Below are 25,475 nucleotides of genomic sequence, written 5' to 3' on the forward strand. Positions count from 1 at the left end.
TTTCGTGGCCCCGGCCAAGAGCTCGTTGCCCCCAGTGACCTGCGCACAGGAGGCCGGACGGGCCCCACGGGGGAGCCCGTGTGCCGGGCGGGCTCCGACCAGGCCACGCGATGGTGCTGCCAGCGGGGTCAGTGCGGCGGAGCCAGCGACAGGGCGCTGGCGAAGACGTTTATCTGTAGTGCCTCATCGGGGAAAACGCTATGACCCAGGAAAGGTGAGTCAGAGTTCCTGGAGGCCACACAGAGCACGACTTTGAAAATGTTGAGAACTGACTGTAACCAACAGAAGAGTCGTCTCCAGAATATATAAAGAACTCCTGCAAATCAATAAGAAAAGGACACTTAATACAAAGTGACCAAAACATCTAACCACACCTCACAGGAAGTGCTACAGATGGCACCGAGATCCTAGAGGTGCAGGCCTCCCTTGCCATGCCACAGGGCGAGAGCCAGAGCCACGTGGACACTCTGCACCTTTACCAGAAAGGCTGACATTGTCCAGGCTTGGCAAGGCTCCTGCACTGCTGGTGAAAGTGTGAACCTTTATTTTTGTGTGAATTTTTGGAGGGCTGTTTGGGATTATCTTCTAGAAGTGAATATAGCACGTTCTACTTCAGCAGACACATGGACATGTGCATGTGTGCATCCAAACACGTGGATGAGAATGTTCCCAGAAGTATTTTCCATCACAGCCAGAGTCTGGGGCCAACACTCAAGCTTGCTGGCCTGGGACTGAGCGGCAGCACAGGGACAGCAGACCAGACCCCCACACGCCCCCAAGCAGAGCAGCAACAGAGAGACCTGCAGCGGGACTCAGGACAGGTGTTGGGAGAGGACCTCCTGGCCGAGTGGTGCATGGGAATCTGCCTGCCAGTGCCGGAGACACGGGTTCCATCCCTGGTCTGGGAACCACATGCCCTGGGGCGACTAAGCCAGAGTTCTGCAACTGCTCAGCCTGAGTGCTGCCACTCCTGCGGCCCACGCACCTGGAGCCAGTTCTGCGGCGAGGGGCCTGTGCACTGCGCCCGGGGAAGGCCTGTGCAGAGCGACGAAGACCTGTGCGGTCAGAACAGTGAGACAAGTAAAATTATAGAAGACGGTTGGGAAACCTGGCAGGTCTCTGTATTCCATCACGTGCCTAGGTTCCCGCACAAAGCACCACAAGCTGGCTGGTTAAGCAACACTGATTTTCCCACTGATTAAACTCTAGCCTCCTTGGAATGGTATTTGGGGCTGGGCGCTTGGGGAGAGTCAGAGTTGGAGGTCATTAGGGTGGGGCCCCATGACAGGTTGTCTGAGGAGGCCTTATAAATAGCTGAGAAAAGAAAAGACCCAAAAGGCAAAGGAGAAAAGGAAAGATATACCCATTTGGATGCAGAGTTCCAAAGAATAGCAAGGAGAGATAAGAAAGCCTTCCTAAGTGATCCGTGCAAAGAAATAGATGAAAACAGTGGAATGGGAAAGACTAGAGATCTCTTCAAGAAAGTTAGAGATAGCAAGGGAACATTTCATGCAAAGATGGGCTCGATAAAGGACAGAAATGGTATGGACCTAACAGAAGCAGAAGATATTAAGAAGAGGTGGCAAGAATACACAGGAAAACTGTACAAAAAAGATCTTCACGACCCAGATAACCACGATGGTGTGATCACTCACCTAGAGCCAGACATCTTAGAATGTGAAGTCAAGTGGGCCTTAGGAAGCATCACTATGAGCAAAGCTAGTGGAGGTGATGGAATTCCACTTGAGCTATTTCAAATCCTGAAAGATGATGCTGTGAAAGTGCTGCACTCAGTATGGCAGCAAATTTGGAAAACTCAGCGGTGGCCACAGGAGAGAAGGTCAGTTTTCTTTCCAGTCCCAAAGAAAGGCAATGCCAAAGAATGTTCAAACTACTGCACAATTGCACTCATCTCACACTCTAATAAAGTAATGCTCAAAATTCTCCAAGCCAGGTTTCAACAGTACATGAGCCGTGAACTTCCAGATGTTCAAGCTGGATTTAGAAAAGTCAGAGGAACCAGAGATCAAATTGCCAACATCCCTTGGATCATCAAAAAAGCAAGCATCTGCTTATTGACTATACCAAAGCCTTTGACTGTGTGGATCACAACAAACTGTGGAAAATTCTTGAAGAGAAGGGAATACCAGACTTGACTCCTGAGAAATCTGTATGTAGGTCAAGAAGCAACATTTAGAACTGGACATGGAACAACAGACTGATTCCAAATTGGGAAAGGAGTATGTCAAGGTTGTATATTGTCACCCAGCTTATTTAACTTAAATGCAGAGTACATCATGAGAAATGCCGGGCTAGATGAAGCACAAACTGGAATCAGGATTGTCAGGAGAAATATCAATAACCTCAAGATATGCAGATGACACCACCTTTATGGCAGAAAGCAAAGAAGAACTAAAGAGCCTCTTGATCAAAGTGAAAGAAGAGAGTGAAAAAGTTGGCTTAAAAGTCAACATTCAGAAAACTAAGATCATGGCATCTGGTCCCATCACTTCATGGCAAATAGATGGGGAAACAATGGAAACAGTGGCAGACTTCATTTATTTATTTAGGCTCCAAAATCACTGCAGATGGTGACTGAAGCCATGAAATTAAAAGATGCTTGCTCCTTGGAAGAAAAACTATGACCAAACTAGACAGCATACTGAAAAGCAGAGACATTACTTTGCCGACAAACATCCATCTAGCCAAAGCTATGGTTTTTCCAGTAGTCATGTATGGATGTGAGAGTTGGACTATAAAGAAAGCTGAGTGATGAAGAATTGATGCTTTTGAATTGTGGTGTTGGAGAAGACTCTTGAGAGTCCCTCGGACTGCAAGGAGATCCAACCAGTTCGTCCTAAAGGAAATGAGTCCTGAATATTCATTGGAAGGACTGATGCTAAAGCTGAAACTCCAATATTTTGGCCACCTGATGAGAAGAACTGACTCATTGGAAAAGACCCTGATACTGGGAAAGATTGAAGGCAGGAGAAGGGGACAACAGAGGATGAGATTGTTGGATCACATCATCAACTCTATGGACATGAGTTTGAGCAAGCTCCAGGAGCTGGTGATGGACAGGGAAGCCTGGCGTGCTGTAGTCCATGGGGTCACAAAGAGTCGGACACGACTGAGAGACTGAACCCACTGAACCAGGACAGGATTAGTGTCTCCTCTGCATCCCAACTCAGCCAGAAGATGGTGTCTGCAGGTCAGACACTCCTCACGAGAACCCAGCATGCCAGCTCCCTGATCTCTGAGTTCTAGTTTCCAGAACCAAGATAAATAAGTGTCTGTTGCTGAAGCTGCCTGTCCAGAATTTTAAAAGTACTAAGCAAAAGTTTAGATTTAAGTTTTGTCTAAGTAGTAAATTATTTGTTGCTTAGTCGTGTCTGACTCTTTGCAGCCCCATGGACTGTAGCCCTCCAGGCTCCTCTGTTCATGGGATTCTCCAGGCAAGAATACTGGAGTGGGTTGCCATTCCCTTCTCCAGGGGAAGCTTCAACTAGAAGCTGACAATTATTTTGGAAGATATTCTAAGAAGGTCGTGGGACGGTGTGACAGAAGTGTGTTTGCCATTTTATTTAATATGCTGGATCAGAAAGCAGTTAAAATCTGCGGAAATGGTTGGATGTGAATTTTTCTTTTCAAGATGTTTTCCCTGCCTTCTCCACTTTTTCACAAATAGAAAAGCTACGTCCTGAAATTCTGTGTCCTTGGGAGTCAGCTGGTCTGGATTATGGGGAGTTTTGCCCGTTTGCCCTGTTTGGCTGTTTGTCCAGGTAGCTCAGTCCTGGCTCCTTCCATCCACGGCCGGGCACCACTAAATAGCGTTTCCGGGCCTATTTTTCAGTTTGCTGTTGTCTGTCTTCCCCAGAACTCGGCCCCAGGAGGGCAGGGATGCTAGCCTAGCGTCCAGTGCTCTTAACAGGATAGGCGTGGCCCGGCAACCCAGGGGTTTGCTCCTCTTTGGGCCGGTCCCCGCCCCGCCCCCCTCTCCTGCCCCTGTAGCCCCTCCCAGCTGGCCCAGCCCTCTTCCAGGCATTTCCTACCTACTGCGCCCTCTCCCTGGACATTCCTCCCCTGGCTGCTTCCGTGCCCCGTTTTCCTCCTCCTCTGGGGACCAGCAACCCTTGCTCACCCTGCCAGGCAAGGGTCTGGCTTGAGGGAGGGCAGCCAGGCGGGTCCCAGGGAAGCCCCTTGGCCCAAGACACCCATCTTGGCAACTTGGATGACAATCCCCGATCAGGCCCGTAGGGGCAGGAACTCTGTGGACACCACCCCCACACATCCCAGAGACAACGCTGGGGGCAGGGTGAGGGCTGGGATTCACTGCCCTAACTGGGAGTGCGGTGGGGGGCTGGTCTCCGGGAGGCCTGGGGTAGGGTTACCTGTTGGGTCGCCCGGAGGGAAGGAGGCAAAACCCTTGGGTTCTCCAAGGGGAAGATGAGGAGGGGGCTCCTCCTGCAAGGAGAACACGCAAACGGGCGGGGCAGCAGAGTCCCAGTGGTTTGAAGGCCCTGGCCAGCGCTGGCTGGGAGGCCTGTGCTGATAAGGACCGGGGCCGGCGTGCGCGTCTCCGAAGACCCTGCAGACAGAGCCGCCCAAGCACAACTGGTGGGAGCACGCGGGAGGCCGGCCCGCCCAGACCCACAGCTATCTCCTCCGCCACGCACGCCCAGACTGGGGCCCAGGACCTCACCCTGGGAACACCCCCCGCTCCGAGACACCAACACCTTCCCCGCCCCTCTGACTCCACACGGGGTCCCCTCCAGGCCCTACTCTGGGTACTCGGGGCTGTGCCGCACGCCTGCCGGGTCGCACGGAACAGCGGGCAGGATCCCAGGGCCGGGTGGGAGGTGTCCCTCTGCACAGGCGCGCGCCTGAGCGCCGCAGGTGCAGACACCTTGCATCGGTGTGTGGAGGTCTTGTGCTTGCTTCGTCGGACCACCCGCCCCATCCACGCGCCGGCTGGACCCTTGACGTGGACCGGCTCCCGGGCCCCGCAGGTCCGCGCCCGCTTAGGCCCCGCCCACCCACAGGCCCCACCCCGCCCGGCCCCTTCCCAGGCCCCGCCCACCCCGCAGGCTTCCCCGCCCTCATCCGGCGCCTTCCCCGCTTAGGCCCCGCCCGCCCCGCAAGCCCCACCCCGCCCGGCCCCTTCTGCGGGCCGGCCCCGCCCCACGGGCGCGCGCCTGCGCAGTGAGCACGGGCGCAGTCGGAAGCCCGGCGCGGACCGCGGGGAAGGCAGCCCCGCTTGCTCACAGCGCGCAGCCCGCAGTCGTCCGCAGTCCGGGCTCGGGCCGCCCTGGCCGGGGATGGCGGCGGCGGCCGAGCCCGGGGCCCGAGACTGGCTTGGCGGCGGCTCCCCGCGCACTGGCAGCCCGACCTCCAGCCCCGATCTGGGCGCCGGAAGCCGCTCGCGATCGGGACCGGGGTCCGGGCCGGAGCGGTCGGGCGCCAGGCCCTCAGGACCCGCCGCGCCGAGTCACAGCTTCAGGAAGGTGACGCTTACCAAGCCCACCTTCTGCCACCTCTGCTCCGATTTCATCTGGGGGCTGGCCGGCATCCTGTGTGACGGTGAGCGCCCGCGACCCCACCGCGGACAACCCAGCCCCTGCTCTCTGCACTTCCAGCAGGGGCCTCCCCGGGACAGAGCCCCTTGCCCTCGGGGCAGAAGGGTGCCAGGCCCAGACCTCCCGGCGGAGGCGTTGAGGACCAGCTCCTCGCGGGGTCTGGGGGCATCAAGCGGCCGTGGCCCCTCCCCAGGACGGTGAGGGAAAGAACCGCTCCCTGGGCGTCCTCACCTGGGTTGTAACCCTGTGAGGGAAGAGTGCGGCAGCCACGCAGGGCCGGTACAGTGACTGGGGACGAGGTCAGCCAACCCTGGGCAGGTGCAAGGGCCAGCAGCGTGGCCAGGCATGGCTGGCCGGGGCCACTGGCTCCCCGGGGCTGGTGCTGGTCTGTTCTCTCCTGGGTGTGTGCTGCTGCCCACAGGGCTGCCCAGGCTCAGACTCCCAGGGAGCTGGGCCAGGCCTGCCACCCCGAGTGTGACGTGCCCCGACAGGGCCCCAGCCAAGCCGCCAAGCGGGCCTGGTTGGGTGGGGAGGCCCTCTGTCCTCCGGCTCCTGGGCGGTTGACATACGCGTCTCCGCGGGGGACGGGACAGGACGGGGCGGGGCGCCTCTGCCCTGCCCAGGTAGACAGACCCGTGGCTCTGGGGACCGAGGAGCCTGGGGCCTGGTGTGCTGAGGAGGCTGGACTGGGTCTGGGTGGAGGAGCTGCCAGGGAAGTGACTGGTCTCCCTCACAGGTAGGACCTCCGGCCGGTGGGTGCTAAGTCTGAGGGGCGAAGGAGCTCACGGAAGGGAAATGGGGGTGATGTGCAGACACTCTTCCCAGCTCCAGGAGGGTGAGCTGGTGACCTCGACATGCAGAGAGGCCTGGCAAGGGTGTGGGAGGAAGAGCGCCTTCCCCTGCCAGGGAGCACCCAGGATGTGTGGGGAGCAGGGGCTCTGTGGGCCAGAGGAGGAAGCTGAGCGCCACCTGTCTAAAGCTGCCGCCTTCCGAGGCTGTGCCAGGCGGGCGCCTCACCCTGCGGCATGCCTCCCCAGGATGGAGGGTGCCCCCTTGTTGCCTCCATGGGCCTTGTGAGCACAGCTCATGCCTTGGAGCCTCTGGGCCATCTTCCTCTCTGGGCAGGGCCAGCTGCCCTCAGGGGCAGAGCATCCTGGTCTGTCAGACTGGCTCTGGTCTGGGCAGGCACCTCGTGTGTGGGAGGGGTAATTAGGGGTGTATTCAGTTGTGGGGAGTGAGGGAAGGGTGTCCCTGGAGAAGCTGGTCTAGGGGCAGGCAGAGATGCAGGAGCTGGCCAAGTCCCCGCCTGCCTACCCACCTCCAGTAGAGACTGGAAGGAGCTGGGCCCGTGTGTGTTTGTGGAGGGGGGAGGGGTGGACAGGGCCCGCTCAGGACACCAGAGCGCATGGTCATCCTGGATGGCCAGAGCCACCAAGCTGCTCCTCACTCAGCTCTCCGGGGTGGGGCCGAGGACCAGGCTGTTCCCATGCTCTGTCTCTACCATGACGGCCAGGGTTAGGCTCAGGAAAGTCTGGGAGGGTGCAAGGGCGGGCCCACTGTGATAAGCTGTCTGCGCGGGCGCGGCCTCCCTCCCGCATGCCAAGCCCTGGGGTCTCCTGACTCCTGGGCAGGACAGGGGCCAACTCACGGGGCTCTCATCCCACAGTTTGCAACTTCATGTCCCACGAGAAGTGCCTGAAGCACGTGAAGACCCCCTGCACGAGCGTGGCTCCCAGCCTGGTCCGCGTGCGTATGGAGCTCGGCTGCTGCACCTGCACCTTTGCGGGGAGGGTGCAGAGGGTCTGGGGGCCCAGCTCCTGTAGTGGGGGCTGGGCTGGGAGTCAGGCAGGCAGGTCAGATGGGGTGGGCAGGGACCCAGGCCCTGGGGGGCTGGGCTGGGAGTGCTCCCTGGCACTGCATCCCTGTCCCCAAGCCCCTCCCAGGGCAGCATGGGGCCTCCCTTCCCCAGGGCTCTGACCCTGTCTTCTCTGGGGTCCATGGTACCCAGTTGCCTGTGGCTGGGCTTCCCTCTACCTGTACTCGATCCGGCTGGCCCCAAATGTATCAGCAAGGGGAACAGGCCTGGGGGTGGCCAGCACCTGTGCAACTGGGTCAGGTCGGGTCCAGGCCAGCTGGCCCTTAGCTGCAGAAGGGGGGCTGTCTGAGGTCACGCCCTGGGGCTGCCCCGAGTCAGTCCCACACAAGGAACAGAGGAGTCGGCATGGCATGCCCGTCGGTCCCCAGCAGGATCCCCTGGGAGCATGGAGGGGCCCAGAGGCACACAGCACCCTGTCAGCAGGGCTCGGGAGGACTGAGGGGCCAGGGCTGGTGATGGCAGCTCCCTGGGCAGAGAGGAAGGGGGGCCTGGGGACCCAGGCCGAGGCCAAGCTCTGCCCCTCCCAGGTCCCGGTGGCCCACTGCTTCGGCCCCCCGGGGCTCTACAAGCGCAGGTTCTGCTCGGTGTGCCGGAAGGGCCTGGAGGCGCCGGGCCTCCGCTGCGAAGGTACCGCCAGCATCCCGCGTGGCCCCGCCCCAGGGGCCTGGTCTCTGCTGCGGTCAGGCCGCAGGTCTGGGTTGTGGGGCGGGGAGGTGGGTGCGGGGCATCGCAGGGCGGCTCCCTGCGTGCAGAGGTGGGCTGGGCGGGAGAGACGCAGAGAGGCTGGTTCCCATCCTGCTGGGGGCGGGGGTCGGGGGGTGCTCGTGTCTCACCACGGGCCCCCAAAGGTTCAGGAAAGTGAGTACGGGGAGGGGCAGACCCAGGCCCGAGCAGGGGGCGGGCAGGGGCGGTGGGCAGCGACCAGAGGCCCCCTAACCCTGCCCGCCCCCCAGTGTGTGAGCTGCACGTTCACCCCGACTGTGTGCCCTTCGCCTGCAGCGACTGCCGCCAGTGCCACCAGGACGGGCACCGCGACCACGTGAGCGCGCGGGGCCTGGGGGAGGCCGGGGAGCGGGCGGCTGGAGGAGCCCTGACAGCGCTCTCCGCAGGACGCGCACCTCCACCACTGGCGCGAGGGGACCTTGCCGTCGGGCGCGCGCTGCGAGCTCTGTCGGAAGACCTGCGGCTCCTCGGACGTGCCGGCCGGCGTGCGCTGCGAGTGGTGCGGCGTCCAGGTGGGCGCGCGGGCGGGGCCTCGGCGCGCGGGGCGGGGCCTCGGCGGTACTGCCGGACGGGGTCCTGGGTCTTGGGCACAGATCGTCTGGATCGCGCTGCCTTCCGGTATTTGGGGGTACGGGGGAGACTCAGGTCTCTGGTTGGGGGCGCTCGGTGTGGGTCCGCCTGGCCTTCTGCGCAGGAGCCCCGCGCTCGAGCCGCACCCGCTCCCCTGCAGGCCCACTCGGTCTGCTCCGCGGCGCTCGCCCCGGAGTGCACTTTCGGGCGCCTGCGCACACTGGTCCTGCCCCCCGCGTGCGTGCGCCTCCTGTCCCGAAACTTCAGCAAGATGCACTGCTTTCGGATCCCCGAGAGCGCGGCGCCGGAGCCGGGTGAGCGGGGCGGCGGGGAGGGGCGGCTGGCGCGGGGCCGGGCCCTGGCTGAGGCCGGCTGTGACCCTCCCGCAGGGGATGGGGAGGACAGCACCGACGGCAGCGTCCCGGCCGGCCCGGGCCGAGAGGTGGGGGCGCCTGAGTCCGGTAAGTGCCTCCTCGCTGTCCCCGCTCCCACACCCCCGGGCCCCGCTCCCCCGACCCGCCCTCACTCCACGGACTTGCACGCGCTCCCCTGCGGCCCAGGCAAGCAGACTCTGAAGATCTTTGACGGCAGCGACGCGATGCAGCGAAACCACTTTCGTGCAGTCACGGTCCCGCGCCTGGCCCGGAGCCAGGAGGTGCTGGTAAGGGGGGGCCTGGCCGGGGTGGGGGGCACCGCGGGGACCCACAGGCCTTGCCCTGCAGGCCCCACCTTTGCCCCCATCTCGCAGGTGGCGGCTCTGCGGGCTTACTACATCCCCGAGGACCCTCAGGGCTTCCAGTTGCAGGCGCTCCCCACGCCTGTGCAGCTTGGCGACACCACAGCCGCGGGAAAGGTCTGGAGCGCGGGGCCGGCTGAGGAGGAAGGCTGCAGAGCGGCTCCCGAGGCCTGGGTCCTCCGCGCTCTGCCCCGCACCCAGGAGATCCTGAAGATCTACCCTGCCTGGCTCAAGTGAGACCAGGTCCCAGCAGGGCCGTGGGGGCTGGTGGGGAGGCGCGCGGGCTGTGCCTCCCCAGCTCCTGAGCGTGTCCCCTGCAGGGTGGGTGTGGCCTACGTGTCCATCCGTGTGACCCCGCAGAGCACTGCCCGCAGAGTGGTGCTGGAGGTCCTCCCGCTGCTTGGACGCCAGGTGTGTGCCCGCCCCGCCCCGCCCCACCCATGTGCCTGCCTTGCCAAAGTCTTGGGGTGGCGGGGTCCTGTCCAGGCCTGATACCCTGAACTGTACCCCCACAGGCCGAGGGGGTCGAGGGCTTCCAGCTGGTGGAGGTGCTCATGGGCAGCAGACAAGGTGAGGGGCATCCTGTAGCCCATGCCCTGACCACGTCTGCCCAGGGGCTCCAGGACACCTGGTTGTGGAAGTGGCCATGGTGTCTGGGGCTAACAGTGGTGTCTCTCAACCCTGCAGTTCAGCGCACGGTGCTGGCAGACGAGGAACCCTTGCTTGACCGGCTTCGTGAGATCCGGCAGGTCAGTGGGTGCAGCCACTGGCCCCTGGGGAGCCACTGGCCTTTGGGCACAGCCTGTCCCTTGTAGACAGGGAGTCTGCCCTGAGGACACCAAGTCCACACTGGCCGGCAGCTGACCGTCCTGGCCCGCAGTGCCTCTCCTCCCGAGGTCCCCGTGTGTCCCTCCTCTCCTGTCCTTTCCTGTTCTGGGGCCGCTCGGCCTGGGATGTCTTCCCTTTGGCCCCCTGTGGACAGAGCGGGTGGGGGTGTCCCTGGTGCTCCGCTCAGCATCCCCTCCCTGCAGACGTCCCTGCGGCAGATGAGCCAGACGCGCTTCTACGTGGCTGAAAGCAGAGTGCTGACCCCGCGCATCTCTCTGTTTGTGGGCGGTCTGCCGCCGGGCCTGTCCCCCCAGGAGTACCGCAGTTTGCTGGATGAGGCCGTCGCCAGCAAAGGTGCACCTGCCTGGACCGTCACTCCCTGGGCTGGTGGGGCTCCTGGCCAGGGTGGGGGGCAGGCCAGGAGTCCTGAGGGGGTGCCTGGGGGCTGCGGTGCCAAGGTGGGACCCTCCTGCTCCCCCATCCCCCAGTCATGTGCCAGACTGGTTCCTGACAAGAGAATCCTCATGTCTCAGGCCCAGGGCCTGTTACCTCCTCTGGAGGGTTTCTGAGTCTTATGATCTGGGCCCTGGGGCTGCCCTGTGCCTGAAGTAGGGGCACTTCTGGGAGAATGAGCTTCCCTTTTGCAGGGTGTGAGCTTCTTTCTGGTCTGGGAGGCTGGGTGGCCACAGGCCCTGGGGGCAGGTCTCCAGCTTCCAATCACAGTCCCCGGGTCCGTGTCTTTGCAGCTGCCCTGGTGACCGTGAGCCATGTGTACTCCGCCCAAGGTAAGCCACCCGCAACCGTGGTCAGGTTTGGTCAAAGGTCAACCCCAGAGCAGGTGGGGCAGCCCCGCCCTCTGACTTCATCTCGTTGGGAGCCCGGGGGTAGGGGAAACCTTGGTGTTTGTTTCCCAGCTCCCAGCTGTGATGCTTTTGCTAAAATGTGACTGAGGTGCAGAGAATGTTCTTGCCACCGCCTGTCCTGCTCGCGGGTTCCAGCATTTATCCTGGGAAACTTTAGATCTCTCCAACAGTAGGACAGTGTCGTGGGGCCCGTGTCCCCCTTCTGTGGGCCAACAGCAGCTCCCAGCACCCTCCGCGGCTCTCGTGGGCCCTGGGGTGTGTCTGCCCCGCCCCACCTCCGGTAGCCTTGCCCCATCCACCCAGAATCTCCCCGTCTCTGAGCCTAGCCCTCCCTGAAGGCCTTCCCCAGGGGATGGAGTCATGCACGCCTTCGGACAGGCTGGCCCAAAGCAGGCGTGGCCAGAACTGGGGTCACTCCCCCGCAGCTGGGGCCCTGGCCCAAGACACTGGGGGCCAGGACCTTTGGACAGACACCTGAGCTCACCGCCCACCTTCCACAGGTGCCGTGGTGCTGGATGTGGCCTGCTTTGCAGAGGCCGAGCGGCTGTACATGCTGGTCAGGGACACGGCTGTGCGCGGCAGGCCGCTGACCGTCCTAGTGCTCCCAGAGGTGCTGGTGAGTGGGGCCAAGGGAGGCCTGGGGGTGTGGCTCCCATGCCAGTTTGTCTTTATCTTGGGCCGTTGGAGCAAAGTCTAAACGTCTGCTGCAAGGCCAGCTCACTCCTCGGGAGGGGCTGAGGTCTGACCCTGGCTGGCCGGCCCTGCAGGGCACACGTCCTCAGGCTGTCACGTGTGTGACTGCACGGGCAGCCCTAGTGGGCTTGTGGGCCCTGGCCCAGCTTGCCCTGCCCGGAAGGCCCCTGGACCCTGCTCGCCGTGGGCCTCCTCAGCAGGTGATGCTCCCTGACTCCTGAGGCTGTCCCGAAGTCCTAGCAGGGCCCCAGACCCTGCCCTGTGCTCTGTGCCCTGGCCCACCTCTGGTCCTCAGCCCTGCTGGCTTCCAAGGGCGCCCCCCATCACCAAGGGTGTCTGTGGCCCCCGACCTAGCTCAGGTCAGGCAGAATTACAGCAGAAAGAGTTCAGGCTGTGGCTGGGGGGCCACACCTTGCGGTCTCTGCTGCCCTGGCCAACCACCTGGACAAGGGCGCGGCGATCATGGGCCCGGGCCCTAAGCCCACCCTGTGGCCAGAAACAAGTGGGTCCTGCTGGCCCTCTCCCCTGGCAGCTGCCTGCCCCAGCAGGCAGGTGAGTGCTGCCTGCACGCCGCCCTGCCCGGGCGCTCACACGCACCGTCTGCTCGCCCACAGCCTCGAGCCATGGCTGAGCTGTGTGCCAGCACTGCACGCAGTGTCTGTGCTTGTCTGTCCCTCGTCACCCAGCGGGCCCCGTGGCAGGGGCCCCAGCCCCCCACCCCCACCGTGTGGAGACCCCAGCCTGCCACCCTCACCAGCTGGGGACCCAGCCCCCCATCGCCACCGTATGGAGACCCTAGTCTCCCAACCTCACCAGCTGGGGACTCCAGTCCCCCACCCCCACCGTGTGGAGACCCTAGTCTCCCAACCTCACCAGCTGGGGACCCCAGCCCCCCATCGCCACCGTGTGGAGACCCCAGCCTCCCACCCTCACCAGCTGGGGACCCCAGCCCCCCACCCCCACCGTGTGGAGACCCCAGCCTCCCACCCTCACCAGCTGGGGACCCCAGCCCCCCATCGCCACCGTGTGGAGACCCCAGCCTCCCACCCTCACCAGCTGGGGACCCCAGCCCCCCACCCCCACCGTGTGGAGACCCCAGCCTCCCACCCTCACCAGCTGGGGACCCCAGCCCCCCACCCCCACCGTGTGGAGACCCTAGTCTCCCAACCTCACCAGCTGGGGACTCCAGTCCCCCACCCACACTGTGTGGAGACCCCAGCCTGCCACCCTCACCAGCTGGGGACCCAGCCCCCCATTGCCACCGTGTGGAGACCCTAGTCTCCCAACCTCACCAGCTGGGGACCCCAGCCCCCCACCCCCACCGTGTGGAGACCCCAGCCTGCCACCCTCACCAGCTGGGGACCCCAGCCCCCCACCCCCACCATGTGGAGACCCTAGTCTCCCAACCTCACCAGCTGGGGAACCCCTGCTCTCTCAAGTGCCGTTTCTGCTGTGGGTGGGGAGGGCCTTCACCCGTCGCTGGAGTAAGGCGTGGGGCGGCCCTATGTGCCTGGGTGACCCTCCTGACTGCCGGGTGGGTCCCGGTGGGCTTCTGGCCTGGACTCATGGGCCCATGGGCCAGGCGGGGGTGGGGCCTGAAGGTGTCATGGCAGGGGCGCCGTGGCCATCGGTTCAGGGCTCCAGGCACCTTCCTTGCCCGTTGGCCAGTGGTCTGTGGGTGCCCTCTCTACTGCTGGGGGTGGCCCAAGAGGCCAGCGGTGAGGTGGGGTGGCCACGTGGCCTCCCCGTCAAGGAGGGCTGGCCCCAGACCTGTGTGGGGGGCAGGCTGCAGGTCGGGTGGGCCTGGCTTCCCCCAGGGGCCATCCTGCAGCCCCTGACGCAGCCCGCACCCATCAGCACACGAAGCTGGCCCCAGACTGCCGCCCCCTGCTCGTGTTTGTGAATCCCAGGAGTGGAGGGCTCAAGGGCCGCGACCTGCTCTGCAGTTTCCGGAAGCTGCTCAACCCGCACCAGGTCTTCGAGCTGACCAATGGGGGGCCGCTGCCCGGGTGAGCACGCCTGCAGGGGCGGGGCTGGGCCCTGGGCCACCTGCCTGGCCGTGGCGGTGGCGGGACTCGCTGTCTCCCTGCCGCCAGGCTCCACGTGTTCTCCCAGTTGCCCCGCTTCCGTGTATTGGTATGCGGCGGGGACGGCACCGTCGGCTGGGTGCTTGCTGCCCTGGAGGACGTGCGGCAGCGCCTGGCCTGCCCGGAGCCTGCTGTTGCCATCCTGCCCCTGGGCACAGGTGCGGTCGCCGCCGTCGGGGGTGGGGCCCGGCAAAGCCGGGCGGTGTGGAGGCAGCCTGTCTTGTGGTTCCCAGGGAACGACCTGGGCCGGGTCCTCCGCTGGGGCGCCGGCTACAGCGGGGAGGACCCGTTCTCCGTGCTGCTGTCAGTGGACGAGGCGGACGCCGTGCTTGTGGACCGCTGGACCATCCTGCTGGATGCTCACGAAGCTGCTGGCGGGGAGGACAGCGAGGCAGACGCAGAGCCCCCCAAGGTACTGGCGTGCCCGGGCAAGGGCGTGGGGCCCCGTGGGCGGCAGGCTGTCCTCATCCGGGCCACGCCCCAGTGTCGCTGTGAGTGCTGTTCCCTGGCGGATGGGCAGCTAACAGCGGGGCCATGGGTGCTGGCCTTGTGGGAGGCGGGGAGCCCCTGAGGGTGGACAGGGGCCACGGGAGACACGTCCTGTTCTCAGATCGTGCAGATGAGTAACTATTGCGGGATTGGCATCGACGCAGAGCTGAGCCTGGACTTCCACCAGGCGCGGGAAGAGGAGCCCGGCAAGTTCACGAGCAGGTCAGGGTTCAAGGGCGGGGTGGGGCTGCCTGGAGCTTCCTGGGGGCTCACCAGCGGTGACCGGGGCTGGGGCCCCTCGTGATGCTGAGTCCCCCACCAGGTTCCACAACAAGGGCGTGTATGTGCGGGTTGGGCTGCAGAAGATCAGCCACTCCCGCGGCCTGCACAGGGCCCTCCGGCTGCAGGTGGAGCAGCAGGAGGTGGAGCTGCCCAGCATAGAGGGGCTCATCTTCATCAACATCCCCAGGTGCCCACGCAGCCCCCGCCCTCTTGCCCCATGCGCAGGGCTCCAGCCCCTGGCCTCCTGTCGAGCCTCCCTCTGACCTCTGCCCCTCTCTCTCCTGCAGCTGGGGCTCAGGGGCTGACCTGTGGGGCTCCGACAGCGACTCGAGGTTCGAGAAGCCGCGCATGGATGACGGGCTGCTGGAGGTGGTGGGGGTGACAGGCGTTGTGCACATGGTGAGCGTGTGGGCTGGGAGAGCGGGGTCCAGGCTGTGCGCACGGCGAGCGTGGGGGCTGGAGATGGGCCTGGGGCATGCACACAGGGAGCATGGGGGCTGGAGACCAGGCCCTTGGTGCCGCCCGCGGCCCGCTGAGCCTGGACCCCTCCCACCAGGGCCAGGTCCAGAGTGGGCTGCGCTCGGGCATCCGCATCGCCCAGGGGTCCTACTTCCGTGTCACCCTCCTCAAGGCCACGCCTGTGCAGGTGGACGGTGAACCCTGGGTCCAGGCTCCCGGGCACCTGATCATCTCGGCTGCGGGCCCTAAGGTTCGTCAGGGTAGGGTGGGAAGGGGGCTTGCGGCTGGTGGGCAGTCCAGCTGTGACTGGTTCTTCTCTGACCTTGAGAGGTCACGGGGCCGGATGAGGCTGCCACCCCTTAGCTGCCACTCCGTCCCCTTCAGTGAAACAGGCTGAGATGTTGGGGGCGGCTCTGGGACCTGTGGCCAGGTGGCCTGGTTGTGACAGCCCCTGTGTGCCCTGGGACAGGTCCACATGCTCAGGAAGGCCAAGCAGAAGCCCAGGAAGGCGGGGCCCCCCAAGGATGCACGAGCAGATGGGGTGCCGGCCCCTGAGGGGGACCCCAAGTAGAGGTACATCCTGGAGCAGTGCTCAGCAGTGGACAGATGTGTCCATAGCCCTGGCCTCTGGCCTTCCTCTCTTTCCCATGCCACGCGGAGACTGCTGGGTGGGTGGTGCGGGGCTCCCTAGGGCCTAGGTCGCTGTCCTGGAGGACACGCACTCCCCCTGGGGCCCCTCTGCCACCTCTAGGCCCCTGAACTTTGAGCATCTGAGCAGCACCAGACCTCAGCAGTGCCCTGAGACGCCCCTACAGGGCAGCTGGCTCTCTGGGCCTTGGGGGTGCCCAGCACAGTCACGAGACACCCCAGGCACTAGCTTCCCAGACTGGGCGGTGTCTGGCTGGCCCAGCGTGGAGCTCTTTGGGGACCCTGGGGTGACTGGTCTGGGAGAGGCAGGCCTTGAGGAAGCTGGGTGGGCCTGGCCCCCCAGGTGTGTGGTGCCCGGGAGGCAGCAGGAGCTTGCGCGGCTGGGACCCCCGAGGAAGTGAGGCGAGCGTGTGGCGGGAGAGGTTTAATCGGCTGGGGGAAGTGCTTCGCCCCCCGTGTGTCAGCAGTCAGCACGCGGGTTCTGTGTCCACCAAGCAGACGCGTCTCTGTGCTTCTCCACGTGGAGATGGGGACGCAGATGGGCTGCCAGGTGGGTCACTCAGAGCCCCGGAGTCCAGCCGGCCCAGAGCCCTGTCTCGGCCGTGGAGGAGCCTAGCCCAGCTGCCTGGGGGCCCGAGGCTGTGAAGGAGAGTCTGGAGGCCCCTCTCCTGACTGTTCGGTCCCTTTGCCTTTGCGCTGGCTGGCTGCCAGGCCCTCAGCCTGGGTGGCGGCTTCACCCTGGGTGGCGGCCTCACCTCGACACTGGCCTCGCCCTCAGACACGCCCCGCCCAGGTCAAAGCTACCCAGACACGGGCACCACGAGGGCTGCGGGCCTGCAGGGCCTGATGTGCGTCCCTCAGGCCTGCGTTCCTGGGGTGGCATCAGTTTTTGCTTTGCAGCCTCGCTGGCTGATGGGAACTGTCTGTCACTGTGGTCCGGGTGGACGAGTCCTCTGTGTGTGAGCGAGTCTGAGAGCCCGTGTGAGCTCTGCACCCCTTCCTCATGTGTAACCTATCCCCTGAAGGTGACCGTAATTTATATCTTGGACAAAGAGAGTCTGGGCATCCAGCCCTGCTGCTGTCCGTCTGCTGCGTCGCTGTGCCCAGGGCGAGTCACGGGAGGTGGGTGGGTGCTCTGGCAGCCTGCTGGGGCCTCTGCACTGGGGTGAGTCCAGGGAGGAGCTGGGCCCACTGCCCCAGGGCCCCCACCTCCTGCCAGCCCCCCGGGGCTCATCTCTGCTGGCTGGAGCAGACAACGGGCACAAGCAACACAGTGAAGCTGCCGCGAGATTCTTCGCTGCAAAGTGGAAGTAATCTGAGGGTCTGCGGCAGAACATCAGTCTTCACGAGGCCCCCAGGGCGGGCGGAGCAGGGTGGAGTGGGGCGGGGTGGGGCAGTGCTAGCAGGGGGCAGGGAGCAGCGGGGACCTGGCCTCATCCACGGCCCCAGGCGCTGGCCGGGCGAGCAAGGGCCCCACCAGGCCTCGCAGGGCCCGCAGGCCGGCCAGCGCCAGGCGCACCAGGAGCCGCAGCAGCAGGAAGGCAAAGGGCACTGCGATCTGCATGGCGTGGAAAATGGCCGTGCTGAAGCTGCTCAGCACGCAGGTGCAGGCGAAGGCCAGCAGGCTGGCACAGGGGTACAGGGCGAGCTTGGCGAACATGAATGCATGCTCGCGGCCCCCGAAGCGCGCCGAGGGCTGCAGCGTCTCCCCCTCCCGCAGCAGCGCCGTGGTCCAGATGGCAAACTGGAAGATGCTGGCCAGGAAGATGATGGCGCAGCTGACGCGCACGCTCTCCAGCTCGTCCCGGGGCTGCTGTGCGAAGGCTGACGTCTGCTGGTAGGCCAGGGGCAGGCCGCCCACGAAGGCCAGCGAGAGTGTGTTGAGCAGCCCCATGGGCCGCGTGGCCCTGCGGATGTGCAGGAACAGTGAGTGGTGGGCGAACCAGAGCAGACCCACTGTGGCGAAGGAGCCGAAGTAGGCCAGGAAGTGCGGCCCGGACTCGCCCAGCGCGGCCACCAGGCTGCCCTGGAACTTCTCCTTCACGTCCTTGGCGTCCGGGACATTGTCCTCGCTGAGGGGAGAGACACACCAATCTGTGGGGACCCCGCCTCTGGCATACCGTCAGCGCGGCCGCCCCCGCACACTTGAACTTTAGGTTAATGAACAGCGCACCTGCAGAGCTTTTGTGGCTCTGTGTTGACACGCAGTGCCATTCACCTGAAGTTCAAGTTCAGCTGCAGCCTTTGTTGTCTAGGCTGACCGCCACCCTGCCTGCCAGGCCCCAAGCCCGCAGCCCCTCTGGTGGGCACGGGTGGTGCTGTGAGGTCTGCACCGCCTGCAGGGACCCTTCCATGGGGTGTGGCCCCGCAGGCCTTAGGGGCTTTGCCCGGGCTGAATAAGGAGTCTCAGGCACATGGGGGAGGTCGTGGATGACAGCCACAGCCTGGACAAACCCAGCGGCCGTATGCACGCCGGTGTGGGTGGGGGCAGGAGACAGAGACTGGGGGCTCCCAGGGACCCCCGCCTGGGTCCTCGGGCTGTGCCTCTCGGGGGAGGAAGGAACCCTGACCCATGGGGCACCCAGCCACAGCTGCCCCTTGCTGCCACCCAGCAGGGACGAGGCAGGCAGGGCTCTGGCTCAGGGCAGAACCTCGGTCTGGGCCTCAGAGATTTGTGCCCATGGGCAGTTGCTCCTAATTTTTTAAAATTCACAAGTTACAGTAAGAAAAAGCTACTCATAGAAGCTTAGGAGCATCAAGACTTTACATGATGAGATACAGAGCATAAAATCAGAGTGTTTAAATGTTAGCAAAATATGAATGTACTGAAATATGGCCAAGGAACAAAAAAAGGCTTGAAAAAGGAGTAGATAAAACACTTAGAAATGAAGATACGACAGCTGAGGCTGGAACTCTGACAGACGCAGAGGCTGCCTGGCCTAGCGGCAGAGCCGGGGACAGGGAGCTGGGGGCCGCCCACCTGCCGCAGCTCCAGGAGGAGTGGGCCCTGCCCGGGGCCCTCGGGTGGGAGCCTCTTGGGAGGGCAGCCCACAGTTCTCACCAGATGTCCAGGATGAGCAGAGTGGCCACGATGGCGTAGACCCCGTCACTGAAGGCCTCCACCCGCTCCTTGCTGAGTGGCTCGTGCAGGTCGAAGGTGAAGACCTCCACGCTGTGAGCCGGGGGCTCTCTGGGGCCTGTGACGGGCCAGGGAGGGGCAGCTGAGCCCTCAGTGCTTTGGGCCAGCAGGAGGCCCTGCAGGGACGCCCGGCCCATGCTCCGCGGGCCCTGGCGACAACCCCGAAGCCCCCCAGGACAGCCCCACCGGGCACCTACCCACAAGCCGGGCCCTGCACCAGCCAGCGGCCTTGCTCACGTAGGGCAGGAAGATGACCGTGGCCATCAGCAGGTATGACTGTGTGAAGAGAGCGCTTCAGGGGAGTGCTGAGGCCCGGGGTGCGCGGCCGCGGCAGGATCAGGGCGTGCACACGTGTGTGCGTGTGCGTGCGTGAAACAGCAGCCTGAGCGGAACCTGAGCTGGGTGCAGGGTGGGGGCTGCCCAGGGGAGGAGCAGGCCCTGGGCCCGAGCGTCTGCACGGGGGGAGACGGTCCAGACGGAGGTGGGGACGGTGGGCCAGGACAGTGACCCTGCTGGGAACTGGAAAGTGGGCCCAGGACAGCATCCCAGATCAGGGTGGGGGGGGGGGGGCAGTGAGCACACCAGGGAGGATGGCAGGGGCTCCTGGGGAGCTGCGGGGGTTCTGGGCAGGGGCCTATCCCAGGTGGCGTCGGGCAGGTGCCCCAGGCAAGCGGGTGAGGGGCCGTGGGGCCAGAGCCCGCTGCGGGAAGGCGTGATATGTGGGAGGGGCTACCCGGGCCCCAGCCCCACAAAGACCCCCCGCTCTGTGGCAGCCCAGCGCCCTCCCTGCCTGCCGTCACCACTCAGGGTGCAGGTGCCTTGTAGCGCCCACAGCGCCCGCTCAGGGGCCTCCGCTCTGCCCAGGCTGCTCCCTCCACACCTGGCCAGGCCCTCTGTCCTCCACACAACAACCTCCACTGCCTGAGCCCGGCCAGAGCTGGGGGGCTGACCCACCCGCAGCGCGGATGCTGCAAACCCCAGTCCTGCCCTCTGTCCCTGCTTCACCCCTGCTGGCCTGCCCAGTCCACGGGCGTGCCCACTAAAGGCCACGGTCAGGGCCACTGCGCCTGGTCCCGAAGGTCCCCAAGGCCCCTGACCAGCAGGAGCGGGGTCCCCCGGGAGATGCAGTCCCCACATGGTGAGGGGACACATCATCCCCCTGCCCCACCCATGGTCTGACCTGGGGTACCTTGGACTCTGGACCCCAGCCCCCAGCTCATCCTCCAGAGTGGGGCTCTGCAGCCCTCGCCAGTCTATTTTAAATTTGGGATTTTCTTGAAATATTTACTAGACATTTAAAATGCACTCCTTCACACTTCTTGTGATGCTTTGGGTTTAAGGGTTCACTCTGCTTCACCAGAGCGCAGGTAAAGGCAGGAGCTTCCCTGAGTCGCCACTGGTGGGGCTTATCTTCCCGCCCTGGTGAGCGAAGCGTCTGCAACTGCAGCTCAGCCAGAACAGTCAGGCGCAGCCCCGCCTGCAGCCGCCATCTCCCTACACTCCATCTCCCGGCGTTCTGTGGTGGCCAGTCCACCGTGCCTGCACCTCCGTTTCCGTCCTTCCTGGATCACGAAGGTCTTTCCCTACTTCCTCTCTCAGTGGGTCATGGCCCCACACATGTGGAGAAGGCCGCGCATCCCGGGCCCGCTGGTTTGCACCGTGGCGGCTCCAGGCAGGCGCTGGACTTACCGCGGGGTAGAAGAAGAGGGAGAAGCCGGCAGCGGCCAGGCAGAGCGCAGGGCCCCGCACAATGATGCCCAGGATGTGCTGCCGGTAGAGGCCGCGGTGGGCGGAGTGCTCGATCTGGGGGCTCAGGAGGTGCGGGAAGTGGAAGGCATAGAGGACGATCAGCGCCTGCGGGAGACGCTGCAGGCTACAGGCGGGCCTTGTGTAGGCGCCACAGGAGGTCTGGAGGCACGGGGGGCGGGACCCTCGCGCTGCTCGGGCGGGCGTGGGGTCTCAGCCCAGCCTGAGGGCGGCTGGGCCCCATCTCATTCTCTGTCCACATCAGGACAGGGGCTCAGGCCCCAGGTGGGTGCCCGGGGCAGGCGTGCCCTGGCAGGCACGGTCTGCCCAGGCCCCTCAGTGGGTGACCTGAGCACACGGTCTGCATGGCCCCTCAGCGGGGCCTGAGCAGACACACAGCTGTACCCCGAGACACAGGAGGGCGCGGCATCCTACCTGCACGGCCCCGATGGCGATCACACACATGCAGAACAGGAAGATGCCCAGAGGCACCTCAGGGAAGGTCACCATCAAGGAAAACTGCAGTCAGAGAGACCCACAACGTCAGGGCCCCCGCGAGTCCGCTGGGCCATGCCTGGGCTGCTGCAGAGCCGTCAGGGGAGGAGGTGTCTCTGCCACAGGAGCCCTTGGGCTGAAGCTTGAAGCCTTTAAAGCTGAAGGTTATCAGGCTCGTAATGGCTCCCCTGACCCCAACCCTCTGATACACTGCGCTCAGAGCACGGCCCTCCCTCTGAATCCAGGAGCTGCTGGGTTGAGAAAGGGGTGTCACCTGTGGCCAGCAGCTGGGGTTGCCCAGGAGCTGCGGGCTCTGTGGGCCGGGGAGGCATCTTCCCCTCCCCTCCCCCCACCTCCGCCCCGTGACAGGAACTGGCCAGCTCCTGGAAACCTCTGCAACCACGTGGTCCAGGCCGCCTGCCCACAGGTCTGAGAGCTTTGAGGAGGGCGTGTTCTGGGGTCAGTGGAGGGCAGCTGGGCCCGGGGTGGAAGTGGGGCTGGAAGTCCCCGTGACTCACTGTGAATGGCAGGAAGGTGATGGTCATCATGCAGGCCTGGGAGGGAGATGGGGGCGGCTGAGGGCGGCTGGGGCCAGCCTTGCACACCCGGGGCTGAACAGCGGCCCTGGCTCCTGGCAGGTGGAGCTCCAGCCCAGGAATTGAAGGAGAGACTCACCAGGTTGAGCAGGGCGAGCGTGTCGTCTATTTTCCCAACAACTTGGAACAACCTGAGCAATTCAAGGAAAAGAACAGACGTCACTGTGAATAAATGTGGCTCTCACGGCATGAAGTGCAGACACTCGCACAAAGGCTTCATGCTGCGGTGGGAAGACGCAGGCCGAAGACTGACCCAGGCGGGGAGCAGGTGGAGCACCTGGCCGCAGCCTGTCTCGGCCTCCACACGGTCTCCCCGCTCAGAGCCCTGAGGACGCAGCCTGCTCCCCCCAGGGAGGTCTCCGCCTGGCCAGGGCTGAGGGCACCCGAGGGGCTGGGTGCTTCTCAGTCAGAAGCCCAGGCCGCGGCCCCTGCGGCAGAGGGTGGGGGCGCTGATGAACCCCCAGACAGGCCGCTGCTGGGCTGCCGGGCACCGGCTGTGCCCACGGCCCGCATGGCTCCCGGCAGGACTGGGCCGAGCAGCCCCCGGGCCTCCTCGCTTTCTGTGAACGAGGCGGTGGGAGAGATCCCTCGAAGCCTTGAAAGGGGGTCACTAGTCCTCACCAGAAATGACCACTTTGCTGAAAACACATGTGTGTGGGACGACTTTGAGAGACACTTTCAACCCGGATGCCATCGCCTCGCAGGTTCCTTGCCTTCCTGCACCCCCAGCATCCCGGTGGGGGGCGTCTCCACCCCGGGGGCCTCCTGGACCCCCTGCCCGTGGGGCTCATCACCACAGCTCCGGGACCCTGTCCCCTGGGGTCTGGGGGCCTCCTGGACCCCCTGCCCATGGGGCTCATCACCACAGCTCTGGGACCCTGCTCCCCTGGGGTCTGGGGGCCTCCTGGCCCTCCTGCCCGTGGGGCTCATCACCACAGCTCTGGGGCCCTGACCCCTGGGGTCTTAAGGACGCTTTTCCTCAGTGCTGTGCCCAGCACCCCATCATCGTCTGGGCCTGGGGCGCGCTGATGCAGCAACGTTCCCATGAAAGTAGTGGAGTGGGAGATGCCTCCATGGGGAGCGGGGAGGGGCAGCTGTCCACCTGAGCACACCCACCGCCAGCCTGACCCTGGGCCAGGCGAGGCCACGCCCACTGGGTGCACACCCCTCCGGCTGCCTCCTGAGCATAGGCCCTGGCCCGCTGTACCTCGTGTGGGCCGCCCAGGCCACGGTCACGATGAGGAAGGTCATCAGGTAGACAGCAATCCTGGTGGCAAGGAGCCTCTGGACACTCTTGTCAAACTCCTGCAACAGAAGTGCCTCCCATCGACCCCATTCGTCTGGGATGGTGCCCCACCCCAGGACACACCCAGGCTTAGCCTTGTCTGGGCTGGCCCTGGGGCCCCTCCTGACATGCAGCCCCCTGGGACGCCTGCTCTGGAGGCAGAAAGGCCTCAGGCCTCTTCCAGGACCTGGGCAGGTTGGCCATGGGCCTGGTAGCCACAGAGAGTCACGGCATTGCCAGATGAATGGTCCTGAGGCTGCGTGAGGCCTGGCGAGAGGCTGTGTGACTGCATGCCGGGCGGCACAGGAGAGGGCTCACGTGTTACCGTCATCAGAAACTCCAGACACAAAACCAGAGCCTTGCCCTGTCTGCAGGTCCTCTGAGGTCCCCTGTTTTCCGGATCCCCAGGTCCTGTGGTCTCAATGAACCTTCTCCTTTGTGCCAGGTGCCAGCCACATGGTGCCCATCCCAGCCTGCGGAACCCGCCCTCAAGGAGTGTCACAGCCACAGTCTGGCTCAGAGCCCTTCCGGGCCGGTCGGCACGCAGACTGTGGGCTTCTCCACGGCAGTCAGTGGTGAGGCGCTCCAGGCCCACAGGTCCCCGTCACCTTTGGCATCTCCTGCAAACACCTGCCTCCCTGTTCTGAAAACAGTGGCACTGAAGTCCCCAGAAGGTTCCAGAGCAGCAGGAGTGCCCAGGCCCCGCAGCACGTGGCTTTCCTGAGCGCAGCCTGCGGGCCCCCATGGGGAGGCGGCTCCCTGGAGCAGAGAAGGCCGCACGGCCCTTTGCCAAGGTCATCGGGCTCGACCCGCATCTCGGTCTCATTCAAACCCCGTGAGAAGCAACGGCACCACCTCTCTGAGAAGATTCCCAGCAGCATCCAGGCTGAAGCCAGCCCACGGCTGCACGCGGGCCCTGCACAGACCAGCGCCGGGGGCCACACCATGGCCATGAGGGGCTGAGCGCAGCACTGGGCACACACATGCCCAGGGACTCATCCCCTCCCGGGTCAGCGCCGGGCTTGGAGGGGCTGGACGTGTTGCTGTCTCACTTACCCGGTGGAGCTGCTCCAAGCTGACCAGCAACGGGAACTTGGCCTTACCTCCTTTCCCACTCCCCTCCCTGCTCACACACGGGCCCAGGTCGGCCAGGCTGGCCCCTCCGCTCCCCAGCACCTGCTTGGTGGGCTGCTCCAGGGGCCACGGGTGGGCTGCTCCAGGGGCCACGGGGGAGCGTCCATGCCAGCCACCAGGTGCCCCTGCCCTTCTCAGGTCTCCTCAGGGCTCAGCCTTCATTCATAAGCCAGGATGGGGCTGGCAGGCTCCGGGGGAGAGGTGGCCACAGCCCCTCAGCCAGGTGCGCCCAAGCGGAGCCCAGCCTTGAGCCCGTGGGCTGAGCCTCCTGGGCCCCCGCCTGCATGCCGACGCTGCAGACCATTCCCAAGTACCTGCTCCGGGGAGATCTCTGTGTGGGTCACGGGCAGGATCTACAAGAGACACAGCATGGGTCCAGGGACGCTCCCCGGACACCGACCTCTCCCTGGGTACCCATGTCGGCACTCAGGCCAGCCCGGCTGCCCCTCCTGCCACTCAGCGGCCCGGGGCCCCCACAGACCATCACGGTGGCGATGATGGACAGCAGTGCGTCGCTGAAGCTTAGCATGCGATGTGAGTGCTGGATCCCGTCGGCCGCGTCCTCATCTGGCGAGTCCGCGGAGGCATCTGCCTGCCCATCGAGGGTCGGCTCCGGGGTCTGGGGCCCAGACATGGTGGGGCCTGAAAGAAGCACGGGTCTGAGCCGGCGTGGTGTTCCTGGGGCAGGCTCCTCAGAGGAGTCTGCTGGGCCCTCCGCTAAATCAACTTCACAGGAAGCCGCCAGACCATTAACGGGGGTGGGGGGGGGCGGGGGAGCTGCAGGTTTCCACGCCCACCAGCCAGGAGCGAGCTGCGACTGCTCCCCTCCGGGTTTGGAGGCTCTTTATGAATCTGATGACTTTTCAATCTTAGCTGTGCTGACAGACATGCTATTTCACTGTGGTTCAACCTGCACTTCATATTGACCAGCTGAGTGTTTGCACGTGCCTACTTTTTACCTGGACACCATTTGTGGTAAAGTGCCTGCTAGAATCTTCACTTCACTTTTTTGGGGGATTATTTGTATTCATGTTGAATTTTGACAATTCTTTCCACATTGTGGTTAGAAATCCTTTGTTAGATGTGTAATTTGCAGGCGTTTTCTCCAAATCTGTGACTTGTCTTTCCTTCTCTTACCAATCTTCAGGAGGATGTAAGTTTCTTTTTTAAAATATTTATTTATTTGACTGCCTCGAGTCTTCATTGCATCATCCAAAACCAGGGACTGAACCTGCGTCCCCTGCACTGCA

The 25,475-nt window shown here is 64.1% G+C and overlaps 2 protein-coding genes across 8 annotated transcripts; one reads left to right on the plus strand and one right to left on the minus strand.

Moving 5' to 3' along the window:
• Nucleotides 1–5,211: 5,211 nt before the first annotated feature.
• On the plus strand, nt 5,212–23,014 carry DGKQ (diacylglycerol kinase theta). Of its 5 annotated transcripts, XR_016037488.1 has the most exons (24): nt 5,212–5,580; nt 7,243–7,322; nt 7,980–8,079; nt 8,406–8,491; nt 8,562–8,687; nt 8,906–9,059; nt 9,135–9,406; nt 9,494–9,714; nt 9,802–9,892; nt 9,997–10,051; nt 10,169–10,230; nt 10,513–10,663; nt 11,056–11,094; nt 11,673–11,788; nt 13,723–13,874; nt 13,962–14,110; nt 14,186–14,364; nt 14,563–14,663; nt 14,764–14,910; nt 15,011–15,122; nt 15,280–15,432; nt 15,652–15,755; nt 21,580–21,637; nt 21,849–23,014. XR_016037488.1 is itself a non-coding variant. In XM_088836635.1 (23 exons), exons 1-22 carry the CDS (start codon nt 5,319–5,321, stop codon nt 15,751–15,753), a joined length of 2,910 nt encoding a protein of 969 aa, XP_088692761.1. In that variant the 5' UTR covers nt 5,212–5,318; the 3' UTR covers nt 15,754–15,755; nt 16,731–16,868. The 5 variants fall into 5 exon arrangements, 4 of the variants coding, with proteins under 4 accessions (XP_088692761.1, XP_088692762.1, XP_055291181.1 ...); XM_088836635.1 differs by lacking the exons at nt 21,580–21,637; nt 21,849–23,014 and adding an exon at nt 16,731–16,868; XM_088836636.1 differs by lacking the exons at nt 21,580–21,637; nt 21,849–23,014 and having other exon boundaries at nt 9,135–9,206; nt 9,306–9,406; nt 15,652–16,094.
• TMEM175 (transmembrane protein 175) lies at nt 16,240–24,859 on the minus strand. 3 transcript variants are annotated; one of them, XM_055435215.2, is made up of 10 exons: nt 24,707–24,859; nt 24,540–24,578; nt 23,014–23,111; nt 21,886–21,937; nt 21,729–21,764; nt 21,151–21,234; nt 20,659–20,823; nt 19,167–19,245; nt 18,892–19,027; nt 16,240–17,737 (listed from the first exon to the last, which is right to left on the minus strand). In XM_055435215.2, exons 1-10 carry the CDS (start codon nt 24,857–24,859, stop codon nt 17,230–17,232), a joined length of 1,350 nt encoding a protein of 449 aa, XP_055291190.1. In that variant the 3' UTR covers nt 16,240–17,229. The 3 variants fall into 3 exon arrangements, with proteins under 3 accessions (XP_055291190.1, XP_055291189.1, XP_055291191.1); XM_055435214.2 differs by having other exon boundaries at nt 16,240–17,902; XM_055435216.2 differs by lacking the exon at nt 20,659–20,823 and having other exon boundaries at nt 16,240–17,902.
• Between the last annotated feature and the right edge of the window lie 616 nt (nt 24,860–25,475).

The sequence above is a fragment of the Moschus berezovskii genome, chromosome 5, assembly GCF_049115385.1.
Source record: "Moschus berezovskii isolate FMDL1 chromosome 5, NW_MosBer_1.0, whole genome shotgun sequence".
NCBI lineage: Eukaryota > Metazoa > Chordata > Mammalia > Artiodactyla > Moschidae > Moschus > Moschus berezovskii.